The 15,041-nt window shown below is 41.9% G+C and overlaps 1 protein-coding gene across 3 annotated transcripts in view; it reads left to right on the forward strand.

The window, feature by feature from the left end:
• The window catches only part of KCNAB1 (potassium voltage-gated channel subfamily A regulatory beta subunit 1), a 412,519-nt gene that overhangs the window by 23,565 nt on the left and 373,913 nt on the right, over positions 1 to 15,041 (forward strand). The window contains exon 1 of one of the 3 annotated variants that reach the window (XM_040480571.1): positions 3,013 to 3,427. The exons of the other annotated variants lie outside the window; for them this stretch is intronic. Within the exon in view, the coding sequence (XP_040336505.1) occupies positions 3,186 to 3,427 (242 nt within the window). The 5' untranslated portion in view covers positions 3,013 to 3,185. Of the gene's footprint in view, positions 1 to 3,012; positions 3,428 to 15,041 lie in introns of those variants that run through there. 3 annotated transcript variants of the gene reach the window in all.

Raw genomic sequence — 15,041 nt, forward strand, 5'->3', positions numbered from 1 at the left:
CAGTCAGCTCATAACACTAAATATATTCATTTAGGTTACAAAAAAAAGCAGGTGAATTCCAAATAGTAAATAAATAATGGTAAACGTGGTCCAAAAATAGGACAGAAATCATCAGGTTTGTACAAATGTTTGGAAACAGTTTAGAGGTGTCAAGTGAGTGCTTTAGAAGTGAATTGCAAGAGGAATTTCAAGAGGTAGTCATATACCAGGGTCTAGGAGGTGGGGCCAGAATTCCTAGAGGAGGTGAGCTCTCACAGGACATGGGGTGGGGGAGCTCATGTGAGCAAAGCCATGGTGATGGGTGGGGTGGGAGTAGGAAGCCTGTTGGATTGGATGAACCCTTTATGCCCAGGAGTGGTCGCTGGAGGAGAGACGCAGCTGGTATCACAAAGCGAAAAGACCCTTATGTGAGGGACTTTTTGTTTTCTCTTTTTGACTTTTTCTGTTGAGATCATTATTGAGTCACATGCAGTTGTAAGGAACAATACGGAGAAATTCCTTCACCCAGTTACTCCCAATGATGATACCTTACATAACTATAGTTCAATATTACAATTAGGAAATTGATGATGATGCAAGCCACTGACCTTATTCAGATTTCACTAGTTTTGCATGCACTTATTTGTGTGTGTGTGTGTGTGTGTGTGTGTGTGTGTGTGTGTGTGTGTGTTAGCTCCAGGCCATTTTATCACACATGTAGAGTGATGTGGCCACCACCATAGTCAAGACACAACAATTCCAGCACAAGAATCCCTCATCTACCCTTTTATAGACTGAGCCACCTCCCTCTCTTTCCAATTCTCTAACCCCTGGCAACCACTAATTGGTTATCCATGTGTGTAATTCTATCAGTTAAAGAATGTGATCTAGATGGAATCATGCAGTATGATGATTTTTTTTTTCTCTTAAGGACCTTATTGAAACATTGGCAAGATAAGACATATATTGAACAATTAGAAAACATGATAAGTAATGATTTTCCCCAGGAAAATTGGGAAGCTGGGAGGGAGTGTTTGTGATATGGTGGGGGAAAGGGAGAGAAAATGAGTCCTATTTGATATGTGTAACTTGGCTTTTTTTCACTCAGCAAATTCCCTTGAGATCCATTCAAGTCGTTTCGTATATCAGTAGTTCATTCCTTTTTATTGCTGAATACTATTCCATAGTGTGGATACGCCACAGTTTAACCATTCACCTGTTATAGGAAATTGGGGTTGTTTCCAGTTTTTGGCTATTTTGAATAAACCTGTTATGGACATCTGTGTATAGTCATCATATCTGTGTATAGTCATCTCTGTGTCAACATAGATTTCATTTCTCTGGGGGAAATAACCCAAGAGTACAACTACTATGTCCTATGGTAGGTTTGGTATGTGTAGTTTTATAAGAAATTGCCATACTCTTTTCCAATGTACATCTCCCCCAACAATGTGTGAGTGATTCGGTTTCTCTGAATCTTTGCCAGCATGTGGTGTTATTGGTATTTTTATTTAGCTAGTCTGGTGTGTGTAGTAATATCTCATGGGCTTAATCTGCATTTCCCGAATAGCTAATGATGTGGAACTTATTTTCACGTGCTTATTTTCCATCCGTATATTTTCTTCAGTGAAACATCCGTTAAGTCTTTCGTCCACCAGCTGATTGGAGTGTTTATGTTTTTATTGTTGAGTTTTGAGACTTCTTTGTATGTTCTGGATATAAGCCCTTTGTTGGACATGGTTTGCAAATACTTCCTCCCAGTCCCAGTTGTTTTCATATCTTCTTTTTTTTTTATTATATATATGAAATTTATTGTCAAATTGGTTTCCATACAACACCCAGTGCTCATCCCAAAAGGTGCCCTCCTCAATACCCATCACCCACCCTCTCCTCCCTCCCACCCCCCATCAACCCTCAGTTTGCTCTCAGTTCTCAACAGTCTCTTATGCTTTGGCTCTCTCCCACTCTAACCTCTTTTTTTTTTTTTTTTTTCCTTCCCCTCCCCCATGGGTTTCTGTTAAGTTTCTCAGGATCCACATAAGAGTGAAACCATATGGTATCTGTCTTTCTCTGTATGGCTTATTTCACTTAGCATCGCACTCTCCAGTTCCATCCACGTTGCTACAAAAGGCCATATTTCATTTTTTCTCATTGCCACGTAGTATTCCATTGTGTATATAAACCACAATTTCTTTATCCATTCATCAGTTGATGGACATTTAGGCTCTTTCCATAATTCATATCTTCTTTACAGGGTCTTTCATGGAGAAAAAGTTTTGAGTGTTGATGGCATCTAATTTACTAATTTCTTCTTTTATGGGCTGTGTTTTTGGTGTCAGCTCTAAGAATTCTTCACTTATCCCTAGGTCTTAAAGATTTTCTCCTCTGTTTTTTCCTAGAAGTTTTATGGTTTATATCTATGTCTGTGACACAGTTTGATTTATTTTTTTGTGTAAATATGAAGTTGAAGTCAGGGCTCATTTGTTTTTGTTTGTTTTTGCTTATGGGTGTCCAACTGCTCCGGTACCATTTGTTGAAAAGCTTATCCTTTTTCTATCGAATCGCTCTTACATCTCTGTCAAAAATCACTGGGTCCTATTTGTGTAGGCCTTTTGCTTTTTACAACCATCCTATTGATATTTCCTATCACTTGATAGCAACATCTTAAAAAGAAAAAGACTGATGGACCTTCTACCCAAATGAATCATGTCTCTAGTATAATAAATTATTTGATTATGAAGTACTTAGAAAGGTCTCATTACACACTCATGAATCATCCCCAAGGCCTTATGATCCTTATGAGAACAGAACATTTGGCCTATATCCCACCCAAATATTTCCTTTTACCTAAATAGAAAGACATGGGAAAGAGTGCCCGTATTTTTTCCCCAGGGGCCAATACATAGCTGCTGAAGCTTGACTTTGGGAACTTAACGGGGACAAGAAAAGGGATTGGACTTTGTCAGGGTTTTGTTTTGTTTTGTTTTGTTTTCTAAGGTTTCAACAGAGACATGTATCTAGGAGCTCTGCCGGGGACTCCAGAGTCTGCTCACATACAAAAAATAGTAAGGGGCAGCTAGGGAAAACGAGCTGATCCCTTTTAGGGACACACCAAAGCCAGATAACCCAAGTAATCATAGCAAGATACAGCCAGTCTCAGAGCTAAGTACTGTGAAATTAGCTTTGCGTTCTTGGGTTTTGGAAACATGCATCTGTATAAACCTGCCTGTGCAGACATCCCCAGCCCCAAGCTGGGTCTTCCCAAATCCAGTGAATCGGCTCTGAAATGTAGACGGCACATAGCAGTGACCAAGCCTCCACCTCAGGCAGCCTGCTGGCCGGTGAGGCCTAGTGGAGCAGCGGAACGGAAATATTTGGAGAAGTTTTTACGTGTCCACGGAATTTCATTGCAGGAAACCACCAGAGCAGAGACGGGCATGGCTTACAGGTACTGGCCGGTTGCAATGTTATTCAACCAGGGCACTGCACGGAAGTCAAGGGTTCTTGTTGTTAAAGAAATAAGGACTGAAATAACAAAGCAAACACTGTGTGGAAAAAGGAAAAGAAAAATGAATGCAGGGAGCCCTCTTCTTGGTCTGCCTTAGTTTCTTGCGCTCTATATTGTCTACTTTCTCTTTGCTTAAAGGGTTACATAGAGGATAGTCAGGCTCTCTGTGGAGGATCCTAACCGCGTGTTGCCTGTAGAAATAATATCTTTGGCTTTGAGGAGGTAGGTGACGTAGCAGGTCTTAATGAAGAATGGGGGCTCTATTCTTCTTAAGGGAATTTATAAATTAAGAGTAGGATTTTTTTTAATATGCTGCCTGGATGTTAAGGCCATTATTTTCTTCTAAGTCTGAATCATGTGGTCTGTGCTAATGGTTAATAAAGTAGCTCACGAACAAGTTCTTCTTGAAACGACGGCACTTTTTATCATTGCAGCCTGAGATAAATTACTGGCTGTTCTCTAAACTTCCAACACCATCGTTTATTCTGTGAAAGATTAACAAAAGGGAGAAGTTTTCCCCAGGTGTGAGGTTGGGTGTGTAATCTTCATAAATTGTTCTGAGATGGGAAGTATCATTCTTTGTCAGAGCAATTATTGTCCAAACCTCGCTAAGACATGCCTGTGCTTAGCTGAATCACCCAGGGGCACCGGCATTAATGCTTGCCTGACAAATGCCTAGAGTTTTAAATATCCAAGAAACTGAGCAAAAGCCATTCAGAAGGACAAGGGTGTTGAAAACGGAAAAAAGAATTTAACACTAGTGAAGAACGGCTGTCCTAGCTCAAGTCAAAGCTTTTCCTTCTCCAGAGTAAGATTGTTTTTGCATGGACATGATACAATGATTTCACTTTTCCATAATCTAAAGGTCTATTTTAGGGTAGTAGATACTGCCCTAGTTTTATCATCTAATTTGGCTAATAAAGCAATTTGCAACGAAATGACTTCTTTCTGTGGAGAGCAATGTGTTTCACACAGACTCTTTATGCAATAAAGGGCTCATGCAGAAGAGGAACTCTTCTAGGTTTACGGAGATTCTAAACATACCACAGCCCACCCCAACATGCTTTGGAAATGGAGCCTATGAAGAATCTATCCACCTTTCCGAGAGAACTCATGGCTCCATACAGCGGGATGGAGGAGATGCTGATGCTCCTCAATCACCTTTCCCGAATCTGGCTTCCACAAGAAGGAGCTGTCTTCTCTCTCCATCTCCTCCCATTCTCTGCTCTACGCTTTCCTTGACCCTCAGTGGTGGCAGGATGGTGATGTCTGAATGTAGATCAGTTGAGGATGAACTGTTTCATTAAAAAAAAAAAAAAAATCTCTCTCTGCATCTCTGTCACAGGATGGGTGGTTTTACCACGAACTCTTGAATTTTTTTTGGTTAATGTTTATTTTTGAGAGAGAGAGAGAGAGAGAGAGAGAGAGAGCGAGCAGGGGAGAAAAAGAAAGAGAGGGAGACACAGAATCTGAAGCAGGCTCCAGGCTCTGAGCTGTCAGCACAGAGCCCTACGCGGGGCTTGAACTCATGAGCTGTGAGATCATGACCTGAGCCGAAGTCAGCCACCAAACTTACTGAGCCACCCAGGCGTCCCAGCCATGAACTCTTTATAAAGCTTCAGAGGACATGCGTCTTTCTCTCAGGAGTCCTGGTTTGAATGTCAGTTAGACCTCTTGTGATGTGTGCCAATGTTCAGACGAAGATAGGTTCTGAATATGTTTTCAAATGGTTCTGAAGCGGAGGAATGATCCCTCCTCAAGTAGGTAAAAGCAAGGGTGTCCTTGTTGAAGCTGGGGGCCTGGAGCCCACCTGCTTGAGGGGAGCAGCCATCCCCCAGTCTGGCCCTGGAGACCCCCCTGTCAATCCCATACTCCCATGATTTGAGAATACGGTTCCAAGGTGACTCTTCATAAGGCTTGGGGAACAAGGCTCTGTGACCTTGAGGGTGCTTGGTCCTGTCACAGAGATGGGCTCTTGGGCAAGGTTCTGTGTCACTCGGCAACACTAGTAACAAGTGGGACCTAGAAGAGTGCAGCTCCGGGATCAGAATTTGAGGAGACACAAGTTCAGTTAAATGGATACATGGCCCCAGGGAAGAGCCAAAGCTCTGTATTATGATGGGTTGCTGTGCTTTACCACCCCTTCCTCCATTATTCCTCCCGTCCCCCTCCCTCCAACCTGAAGCACGTCTCCTTTCTCTAGATCCCCATAGTAATTTGTCTATTCTTTCAAGCCCCTTATTAATCACCCTTATTTAAAACATCCTCCTCTGAACATTAGGGAGGGATTTTTAGGGAAGAGAACCCAGCTTCTCTCTGTTCTAACACCAACTTGGCTTTTGGCCGTGACTTCTTTTTTGCTTTTTAAGTGTTTTACTTTAATTCCAGTATAGTTGACACACAATGAATGTTATATTAGTTTCAGGTGTACAATATAGTGATTCAGCAGTTCTGTACATGACTCAGTGCTCATCATGATATGTGTACTCTTAATCCCCTTCACCTATCTCACCCACCCCACCCACCTTCCCCCATAACCATCAGTTTGTTCTCTACAGTTGAGTCTGTTTCTTGGTTTTTTCCCCCTTTGTTCATTTGTTTTGTTTCTTAAATCCTATATATGAGTGAAATCATATTGGCTGTGACTTCTCATAAACCTAGTAGTAAGTGAGAAGGTGAATTTCATATTCTTATTTCCTTATCCTAATTTCCAACTGCCCTCCAACCATGGCTTTGTCAAACAAAATACCTTGTTTCATCTTGCCTTTTCTATTTTCTCTTTCTGAAGGATATTATTTCATGTGTACTGGAAAGAGAATAGGCTTTAGAGTTAACCAGAAGAGAGTTCAAATCCTAGCTCTTCTGCTTTACAAACTGTGTGACATTAATCTGGCTGTGACATGTAAGTGCCTGACACACAGCAGGTGCTCATTGATAGAAGTTCCTCTCCTGCTTATTTTGTAGACTCTGTCATTCATTCTAGGGGACGGGATGAAAACCCCTATGGCTGAAATGTACACAGGGGTAAGACAGAATACTTCATAAGAATATAAGAATATCACATGATAAGATAGAACATCTCTCAGAAAGAAAAGAAGGAATAAAAAGAAATCTGCAGTAATTCACAATCTGTGTAGGTTTTCATGCTGAGCTTTAGAATTCTGAGAGGTCTGAAGGAGCCGGTGAGATGTTTTCTCTTCCTAATTTGGTCAGATGCCACTGCAGCCCTCAGCCCAATACCAGCTGCTTGGGTCCCTCGATCATCTGTGAGAGAGCGTTCTGTTGTGTTTCCATGGAGACTTGTTTTATTTCTAACTGAGGGTGACCAGGAGAGGAAAAAAATCAGTAAATATGCAAACACATGTATCAACTGAAAAGAAACTGGAGGGAATTGTTTGAACGTGGTGTAAAAAGTGCCAAGTTGCTGTGTAGATCCTTCTGTTGGCTTAGAATTTTCTGCAAAAATAGAAGGTTTTTGTGGATTCATTTTATTCGTGTCTATAAAATAGTTACCCAAGAGAGTCCTTTAGTCATTTCTAAGAGGCGCAAAGTCAATTGTCTCTATTACACAGCATTGAAATCTGAGCCAGATAATAAACCTGAGCTTAGGTCGAGGTTAAAGTACACTGAGAGATAGTTTTATGGACAAAACACAAAAAATATCGAGACTGAGTAAGGATGCAGCAAACACCGAGCTTTGAAGCAATTTTATAATTAGCCGGGAGGAACTTACACAGATGTAAAATGAAAGTCTAATTCAGGGATCAGCAATTTTTTTTTCTGTAAAAGTCCAGGTAGTAAATATTTTAGGCCAGGGGCCACATCCACCTTTGTCATAGCTCCTGAACTCTGCTGTGGGAGGGTGAAACCAATCATTGACAGTAAATGAACGAGTGGGTGTGGCTGTGTTCCAATAAAACTTTATGGGCACTGAATTATGACACTGAGTTTTACATAATTTCTGCACATCATAAACCATCTTCCTTTTTTCTCCCAAACGATGAAAAAATGTACAGGTCAATCTTAACTTGAGGACCATACAAAAACAACTGGATTTGGCCAATAGGCCACAGTTTGCTGGCCTCTGGTCTAGAAAACAAAGCTTTCAGTTGCATGAAGTTATTTATTTATCTATCTATCTATCTATCTATCTATTTATTTGTATTTATTTTTAAACTTCTTTGTTTCCAGAGGTATTTAAGGTACACCCAAATGCATATAATTCAGAAAGATAAAAATAACAAAGAGGAAGAAATGAGTTCAAGAAAGATTAAGAGCAGCCAGGGAAGACATGTTGCCCGGGGTGAGTTGAGCAAGCCACGTGCTTGGACCAGATTTCGCTCTGTGCTTCCCAGCAGCACCAAATTGTAGATAGTGAAATGGAGCTCTTTACAACAGTCATGGAGTCCTTGAGGTAGGTAAGGATAGGCCACTTGAGCAGTGTTGGCACATCTTTTTTTTAATCTGGATACCGGAGCAAAATTTCTCTCATGGTTCTTCTTTTTTTTTCAACGTTTATTTATTTTTGGGACAGAGAGAGACAGAGCATGAACGGGCGAGGGGCAGAGAGAGAGGGAGACACAGAATCGGAAACAGGCTCCGGGCTCTGAGCCATCAGCCCAGAGCCCGACGTGGGGCTCGAACTCACGGACCGCGAGATCGTGACCTGGCTGAAGTCGGACGCTTAACCGACTGCACCACCCAGGCGCCCCTCTCATGGTTCTTCTTTACGTAATTAGTAACATCCTCAAAAATATCCTTACAGTAAACACAGCAGTGAGGTTCCTAGGGCTCTTTACTGTGGATCCCCTAACATTAACAGTGGCATTGCCACAAAAAATAATTCAGCGAAAGCAAGCAGGTGGCTAGCGAAGAAATGACATTGGCTTAATAGAAACATCAGTTTGAGATGATTTACACTTTAAAAATTCCCTATTAATGATGATGCAGCTTTCACTATTCTTTTACAGTAACAGGGCTTGTCCAGAGTCATGCAATGAACTAATTGTTTCTCAAATTAAAAAAAAAAAAGTTGTGCTATTTGCAAACCAAAGAGAACACTTCTCATATTCTGGAGCTGATGGTGAAGAAGGAGCAGAAGAAAAGGAGAGGCAGGGGGATGTCTTAAAATTACTGACAGATCTTGGAGATGATCTCCAATTTCCGGTCTTACAGCTGAAGAGAAGCAAGGCTGCAATGTTGGGTGACTAGCCTGAGGTTGCATTTGCAGCCAGCAGCAAAGCTGGGATGAGAACCCCTGTACCTCGGGACCCAGTCCAGTGCTTTCTCTACACTCTCCATATTTACTCCCAGCCCCCTAGTTCCCATCCCAGCCCATGCCCATCCATGCACGCACGTGTGCACACGCCCGTGTGCCCACACTGCTTCCTGGGCATGCTGCAGTCCCGGTCACATTCACCATCCTGCTCTGGTCTACTTTTCTGGTCACCTGTCTTTTTTGCTCTGCTCTGCAACCTGCTTAGGTCCTATTGCTCTGCACATGGATCCTCCACCCCTGCCCTGGACCACTGGGTCTCCACTCATCATAACTTGCTGCAACTAGAATATTCTTATACATCCTCCTTGCCTAGGCAAATCCAACTCACAGTCTTCTCTCTTACAGAATGACCTGTCTTTGCTCCACATAGATTTGGATTGTTAGTTACTTGTGTGTGTGTGTGTGTGTGTGTGTGTGTGTGTGTGCACGTGTGTATCTGTGTGTGTGTGTCTTATTCTCAAAATTATGTTGCTGTTACCTTGAGGACCAAGGACCAGAGCTTATAATATTTTGCAATCCTCCCTTTGACAGTGCTCAGTACATGTGTATTGCTTGACTGGGGTGCATCTATTTAGAAGTTGGGGAGCAGAAAGAAAGACATTAAAGAGCAAGAAGTAGGGACTTCTCCTTCCCCCACTAATAGTGCTCTAACTTCATATTTGCTCCTGTGTCTTAGATGCAATATGTTACCTAACCTTGCCGATCCTCAGTTTCCTCATGTGTAAAATGGACCCAGTTGAAGTTACCTTACAACACTGTTGTAAGACTATAATGAAGTCACACATGGCTTAGGTCACCCCCTGCCAGATTGGGAGACTGAGCTCTCTTGCTCCAACCTCCTTCTCAGCCAATCTTGGGAACCCAGGATGTAGTCAGTTTCCAGAGGGTTGAAAGGAAATGTGTGTAACAATGTATCTAACAAAGAGAGGGGGGGGAAAAATAACACCTACAAATTGAGTTTTGCAAAACACTGGGCATACCACCCTCCTTTCCTCACTTGCTTTTATAATTTTTTCTTCTATTGGAAGCTGTCCTTAGGATCTATTGAGAAAATGTGGGTTTTTTTCCTTTCACCTCACGCATAGCCCAAAACAGCTTCATGAAGCATTATAATAAATTACTCTCCAAATGGTGTATATGAAGATAAAGATAATCTTTTATCAATCTGTGTATTTCCAGTGCCTAGCATTGTGGCCAGAACAGAAATATTTGAAACAATATAATTAAAAGCCCAAAACTGACACCAGCTCACAATACTTCTCCCATCAGCTTGCCACAGTATCTGAGATGTTCTCCAACTAGAGGCATCAGTGCTGTTAAAATAGAAGTATTAATCCAAGCTAAGAGGCAGCTGACCGAGGCAAAGACAAGATATTGGCCAGACCTGACCTGAAAACAGAGAAGGCAGAAAGAAAGTTTCCAGACCAGATCAAGAGGAAAGCCTGTGTGTCAGGGCACAGGTACGGAGCTACAAGTTGACGTACGGGGACATCGGAGGGAAGGAACTGAGGAAGAGGATAGGAAAGCTAGAGAGAAACCTCACTCACTCGACTGCTTTCTCAAAGAGGTGGGGCAAAGTGACTAAGAGCATTTGTTAACTGATAGTTTTCACTGGTCTCTTAATGGAGATTCTAAGGACAAGTAGAATTATTTTCACTCTGAAAACCTTTTCCTGGGTTCTGTCCTAGTGATAAGATGATGTCCCAGCTTCGGGATTTGAAGTCCACCTTCCTTCTTCCCTCTTTCTCTGATCTCTGGCTTCCTTACCCATAAAATGAAAACAAACCCTCCTTCACGGGATAATAATATTCATGCAAAGGCACAAATAGTGGGCACTCAGGAAAGACTGTCCCCATCTTGCTCTTCCTCCTTTTCATCATTTCCATAGTACAGCATAGAAACTGAAAATTATTTCTATTCCCAAATTGAACTCACTGTCTTCTTTCCAGCCCCCCACTTCTAACCCCCAAACAAAATCCCTTTGCAATGCATTCCCGTGACCTACTTTTTTCACAAAATGCTTGGCGCACTCAGACCCACTTGAAAAGGAGCTATGGCCATGACCGTGAAAATTAAAAGGCTGAAAAATAAATAAATAAATAAATAAATAAATAAATAAATAAATAAATAAAAACTAATAAATGCTCCCTGTGCAGGGGGTTATATTTTCTACATTAAAAAAAAAGCCTACATGGTTTATTTTAGACTGGCCTAATTTTGGTCAGTCGCGAGGCCTGTGCTAATTTGCTCTGAGCCCTCTGTGGCTCTCCTAGCCTCAACATTTCTGGAGGAACTTCAGTGACAGGGAGATGGTTCAGACCCAGAACGTGTGTGATGACCTGAAATCTGAGTAGGCTGCTGGTGAAGGGGCTCGAAGGCTTAGTGAAAGGGGCCTATTCAGAATGGAGCAGAATGTTTATTTCCTTTTGAATGTAACACAAGTTCTAAAATAAGTAGGTTTTAAAAGTGTCAGTTTAGATAGAAAATGCTTTAAAATTTAAGCAAAAGTGAGAGATGCGTGCCACTTGGAGTTGAAATATTATTTCTGTTCTGTTTTGAAATTTCCACTTGTGTTTTTCCAAGGGAAAAGTTGCTTTGTTTATGTAACTGAATAAAAACATTTGAAATTCACGGCTCCAGAACAAGAGTGGGTTATATGAACCCACGTTTTCTCATATAGAAATTCTTGATGGCGGTTTAAAAAAAAAAAAAGAAATAGCACTGAGACCTGGTTTTTCTGACCAAGGAGCTACTGTAGGTCCAATATGTACTCAAGGTGGGGGGAGGGGACGCGGGGAAGACTTCTGAATTTCCCTGCAGTTTCTGAGAATGCCACTAGGATGCGCTATTTCATAAAGAAAATTAAGCCCCCGGGTTCCTTAGCCACAGCTCGCAGAAATCTTTACACTTTCCCCAGATAATCCTAGACCAGAATTTAAATTCTAATCTGTATATTTTCCTTGATTCTGGAAATTAAGAAGTATCTTTTTTGGTACCACGTGGCAAGTGTCCTATAGTGAGAAAAAATAAATTATGGCCAGCATATTCTCAGGATTCTGAGAAGCCTGATCCATAGCAAGCCTGTTATTATAACCTATATAAGTTAGATATTTGATAGAGCAAATTTCTGTGTCTGGGAGTTTCCAACACGGGGGATTCTGAAGCCCACCACAAACCTCTGGGGCATGGCTGGTGGAGAAAAGAAAGGCATACGCCTCACCTCCTTGGCCTTGCTTTAGAGAATGTTCTATTGATGTCTTTTGCCCCATCTTGGTTGCAGGCACCTTGTTGCACAGTTGAGATGGAGCAGGTGTAGGGAATCTGGAAGGAGAGTGTCATCAGCGTTGTCAGAGAGAAGGCTAGCTTAGAATCCACGGTAGTTCGTAGAACATTACCCCTCAGGTCTGGCTCAGCACTAAATTAAGAGGTGGAGGAATAATGGTGCCCTTCCTCCTCTGTATTCATGGTTCATTTTCATTTATATGGGACACCTCTCCACACTTATTGCTTTAGCTTCTTTTCTAGTGATTCCTCTGCCTGTCCCTAGCTAATTATGAACTGATACTCCCTAAGATTTCAGTTATATATCTTGTGATGTATGCCAATGTTCAGATGAAGATATGTTCTAAGTCTTTTTGTTTCAAATAATTATGAAGCAAAAGGATATTTTGTTTTCAAAAGGAGAAAACAAAGCGGACCCAGTTGATGTGGAGAAATTGGGGTGGTCTGCAAATATGTCACATCCAAAGAAATGAACCTCTAATCATGACAGTCCAGGTAGTAGAGGAGCTATTTTTAGACAACCTACCTAGTTCTTAAAACCAGATTATAAAAAAAAGTTATTTTGAAAATAATTTCAGTCTCACAAGAACTTATAAGAAGAATACAAAGAATTTTTAGGCACTTGATTTTTTAACATATTGTGAAGATTTTGCCCCAATTGCGTTAACCTTTGCACATTGTCTTACGTGCTTGCTCCCTGCACCCCTCCCCCCAACCTCCCAATTTGTTTTTCCAAGAGAGTAAGTTTGAGAGTAAATTACATATGTTATGGCCCTTTAACCCTTACATACACCCCTACACGATTTCCAACTTCAGTTACATTTCCATGGTATGCTACTTTTATATGATGTATACCATCTGTATTCCAATTTCGTCAGCTGACACAATAATGCCCTTCCAAGCAATTTTTTTTTTTTTCTCCACTAGTACTAGATCCGGTTTAGGATCACAGTTTAGTTGTCATGTCTTTTTAGTTTCCGTCAATCTGGAGCAGTTCAGGCTGGAATTAAATTTAGCTCAGGGAGGAGGTCAGTGGGAAAAGGGCCGTGACTCTTTGCAATTTCTGCTTGGGGTTGGGAGGTGGTGCTGTCGTGCCGCCTAATTGCTGTGCTTGTCCTACAGTCTGCTGGTTACTGCTCCCAGTTCCCGTCCAAGCCCATGTCTTCTGCAGCTACCCAACAAGGGCCACAACGTTTTCATCTTGGACTTTAGGTCCAAGGCTGAGGCGGATTTCAAAGACGTACGGACCTAATTGACCCACATAAATTCAGTCATCTGTGTTCTTCTGCTCAACATATCCGCTGAGGGGAGTGTGCTGGCGGTGGGGCTGTTGAATTACCAGGAACTGGAGTCAGGCCCTCTGAGCACAGACATGCAGAGCGAAGAGGGCTGGGAGGGTGAAGCAGGTGCTCTCCAGCTCCAAAGGCAAGTACCAAGGAAACGGGCCCAGAGACACCTCCAAAAGGCTGGAGCAGCAGCAAAGGGAGGGGCCTGGCACAAACAGTCTCCAGAGGGATGGCGTGGATTCTGGCCCAAGGTCCCAGTGAGCCCGCTGTGGGAGAGGAGGAGGTAGTGTGCTGCCCAGCAGCCAGGGAAACTCAGGTGCCCAGTGGGGTATATGGACTATCTTTAGACAAGGAGTTTTTGACCCAGTTGTCTTTAGTCTATTTTTTCCCTCATGATAATCCTTTTAATTTGTAAAGGCAGAATGTTTTAGAGGCTCTGACAATCGAAGAGTGTGGGTGTAGGATGTGTAGCTCATTAGGTATCTAAGCTCTGCTTTAGCATTGAAAGGGTTTGTAACAGGTCACTGCTTTTGTAATTTTGCAGCACTCTATAATTCAGCACACAATGACAGCACATGCACTTGGAAGGTGGTTAAGGCTTTAAAAAGGAGCTGTCATTGCTCCTGAGATGACCATTGTGCATGACTGGCACCTCCATGCATAATTTCCCGAGAGCTGAATCCTCACTGTAACTTCTTTCTAAAATTCATCAAATTAGTACCTCCTTCCTTTCTGCCTGTTTTTTTCTCTTAGCACTCTGATTTGTTTATTTCTGTAATGTCTGTCTCTCCCACTAGCGTGTGAGCCCCAGGAAGACAGGGATCTTATCTGTATGGCTAATTGCTTCATCCCTAGAATCTAGTCTCTAGTGTAGAACTCAGTAAACATTTGCTGAGTAAATGAATTATTAGGCAGGAGTATAACAAATAAGCCTTCATTCTTCGCTGACAATCAGCTGGATTATCCGATACAAGGAATTGCTCCGCCAGACTCTCCACCCATAGTCTCCTGCCATTTACTTCCTACCTTTCTCTTTTTACTAAAAGCCTCCCAATGTCCTCCTTTGAGATAGTGGTACTTGGGGACAACATTGTTCTCATAGGAAATAGGTTGCATTTTAAGACCCTTGAAGTTGCCTTTCATACCTATCATAATGTCATAAGCCCACTTTATTTTTGTTTCTCCTCAAACATTCATCTTGTTTCACTTTTCATTCATTTATTTACCTCACTGCATTCATGAAGGCGTCACTGTACTTTCCTCCAGAAAGTTCTCTGTGATGTCACTGTGCAGCCCTATCCACAAGGGGGTCCTGAGTTACAGAGACCAGACAAGATACTCATGGTCTTCCCTCTGGGCATACTCCTCATTTCTCCTAGATGTGGTTCTTATGTACCAATGTTACAGAGCCATGGGTCTCTTCTTTATCACCCCTTCCACCATGAATTATTCCCCTTTCTACCCCTTGTCCATCAATCCCATCAGCTAGCCCTTTTTGGTTTACTCGTGTCCTGATCATTTTTGGTTTTTATCTCATTGCAAGAGGTTCATCATATCGTTATAACATTTATATGTCATCTCCCAAAAGATGGGAGACAAATCTATAGGGTCAGCCATCCTGTTGGGATTCCTAGATGACCCACCATCCTAAGTACACTAAAGGATTCTCTCTCTATGCAGTAATTATGGGTGATTGTGAGTTCTGATT

The sequence above is a fragment of the Herpailurus yagouaroundi genome, unplaced genomic scaffold, assembly GCF_014898765.1.
Source record: "Herpailurus yagouaroundi ecotype Mexico unplaced genomic scaffold, PumYag 159, whole genome shotgun sequence".
Taxonomy (NCBI): domain Eukaryota; kingdom Metazoa; phylum Chordata; class Mammalia; order Carnivora; family Felidae; genus Herpailurus; species Herpailurus yagouaroundi.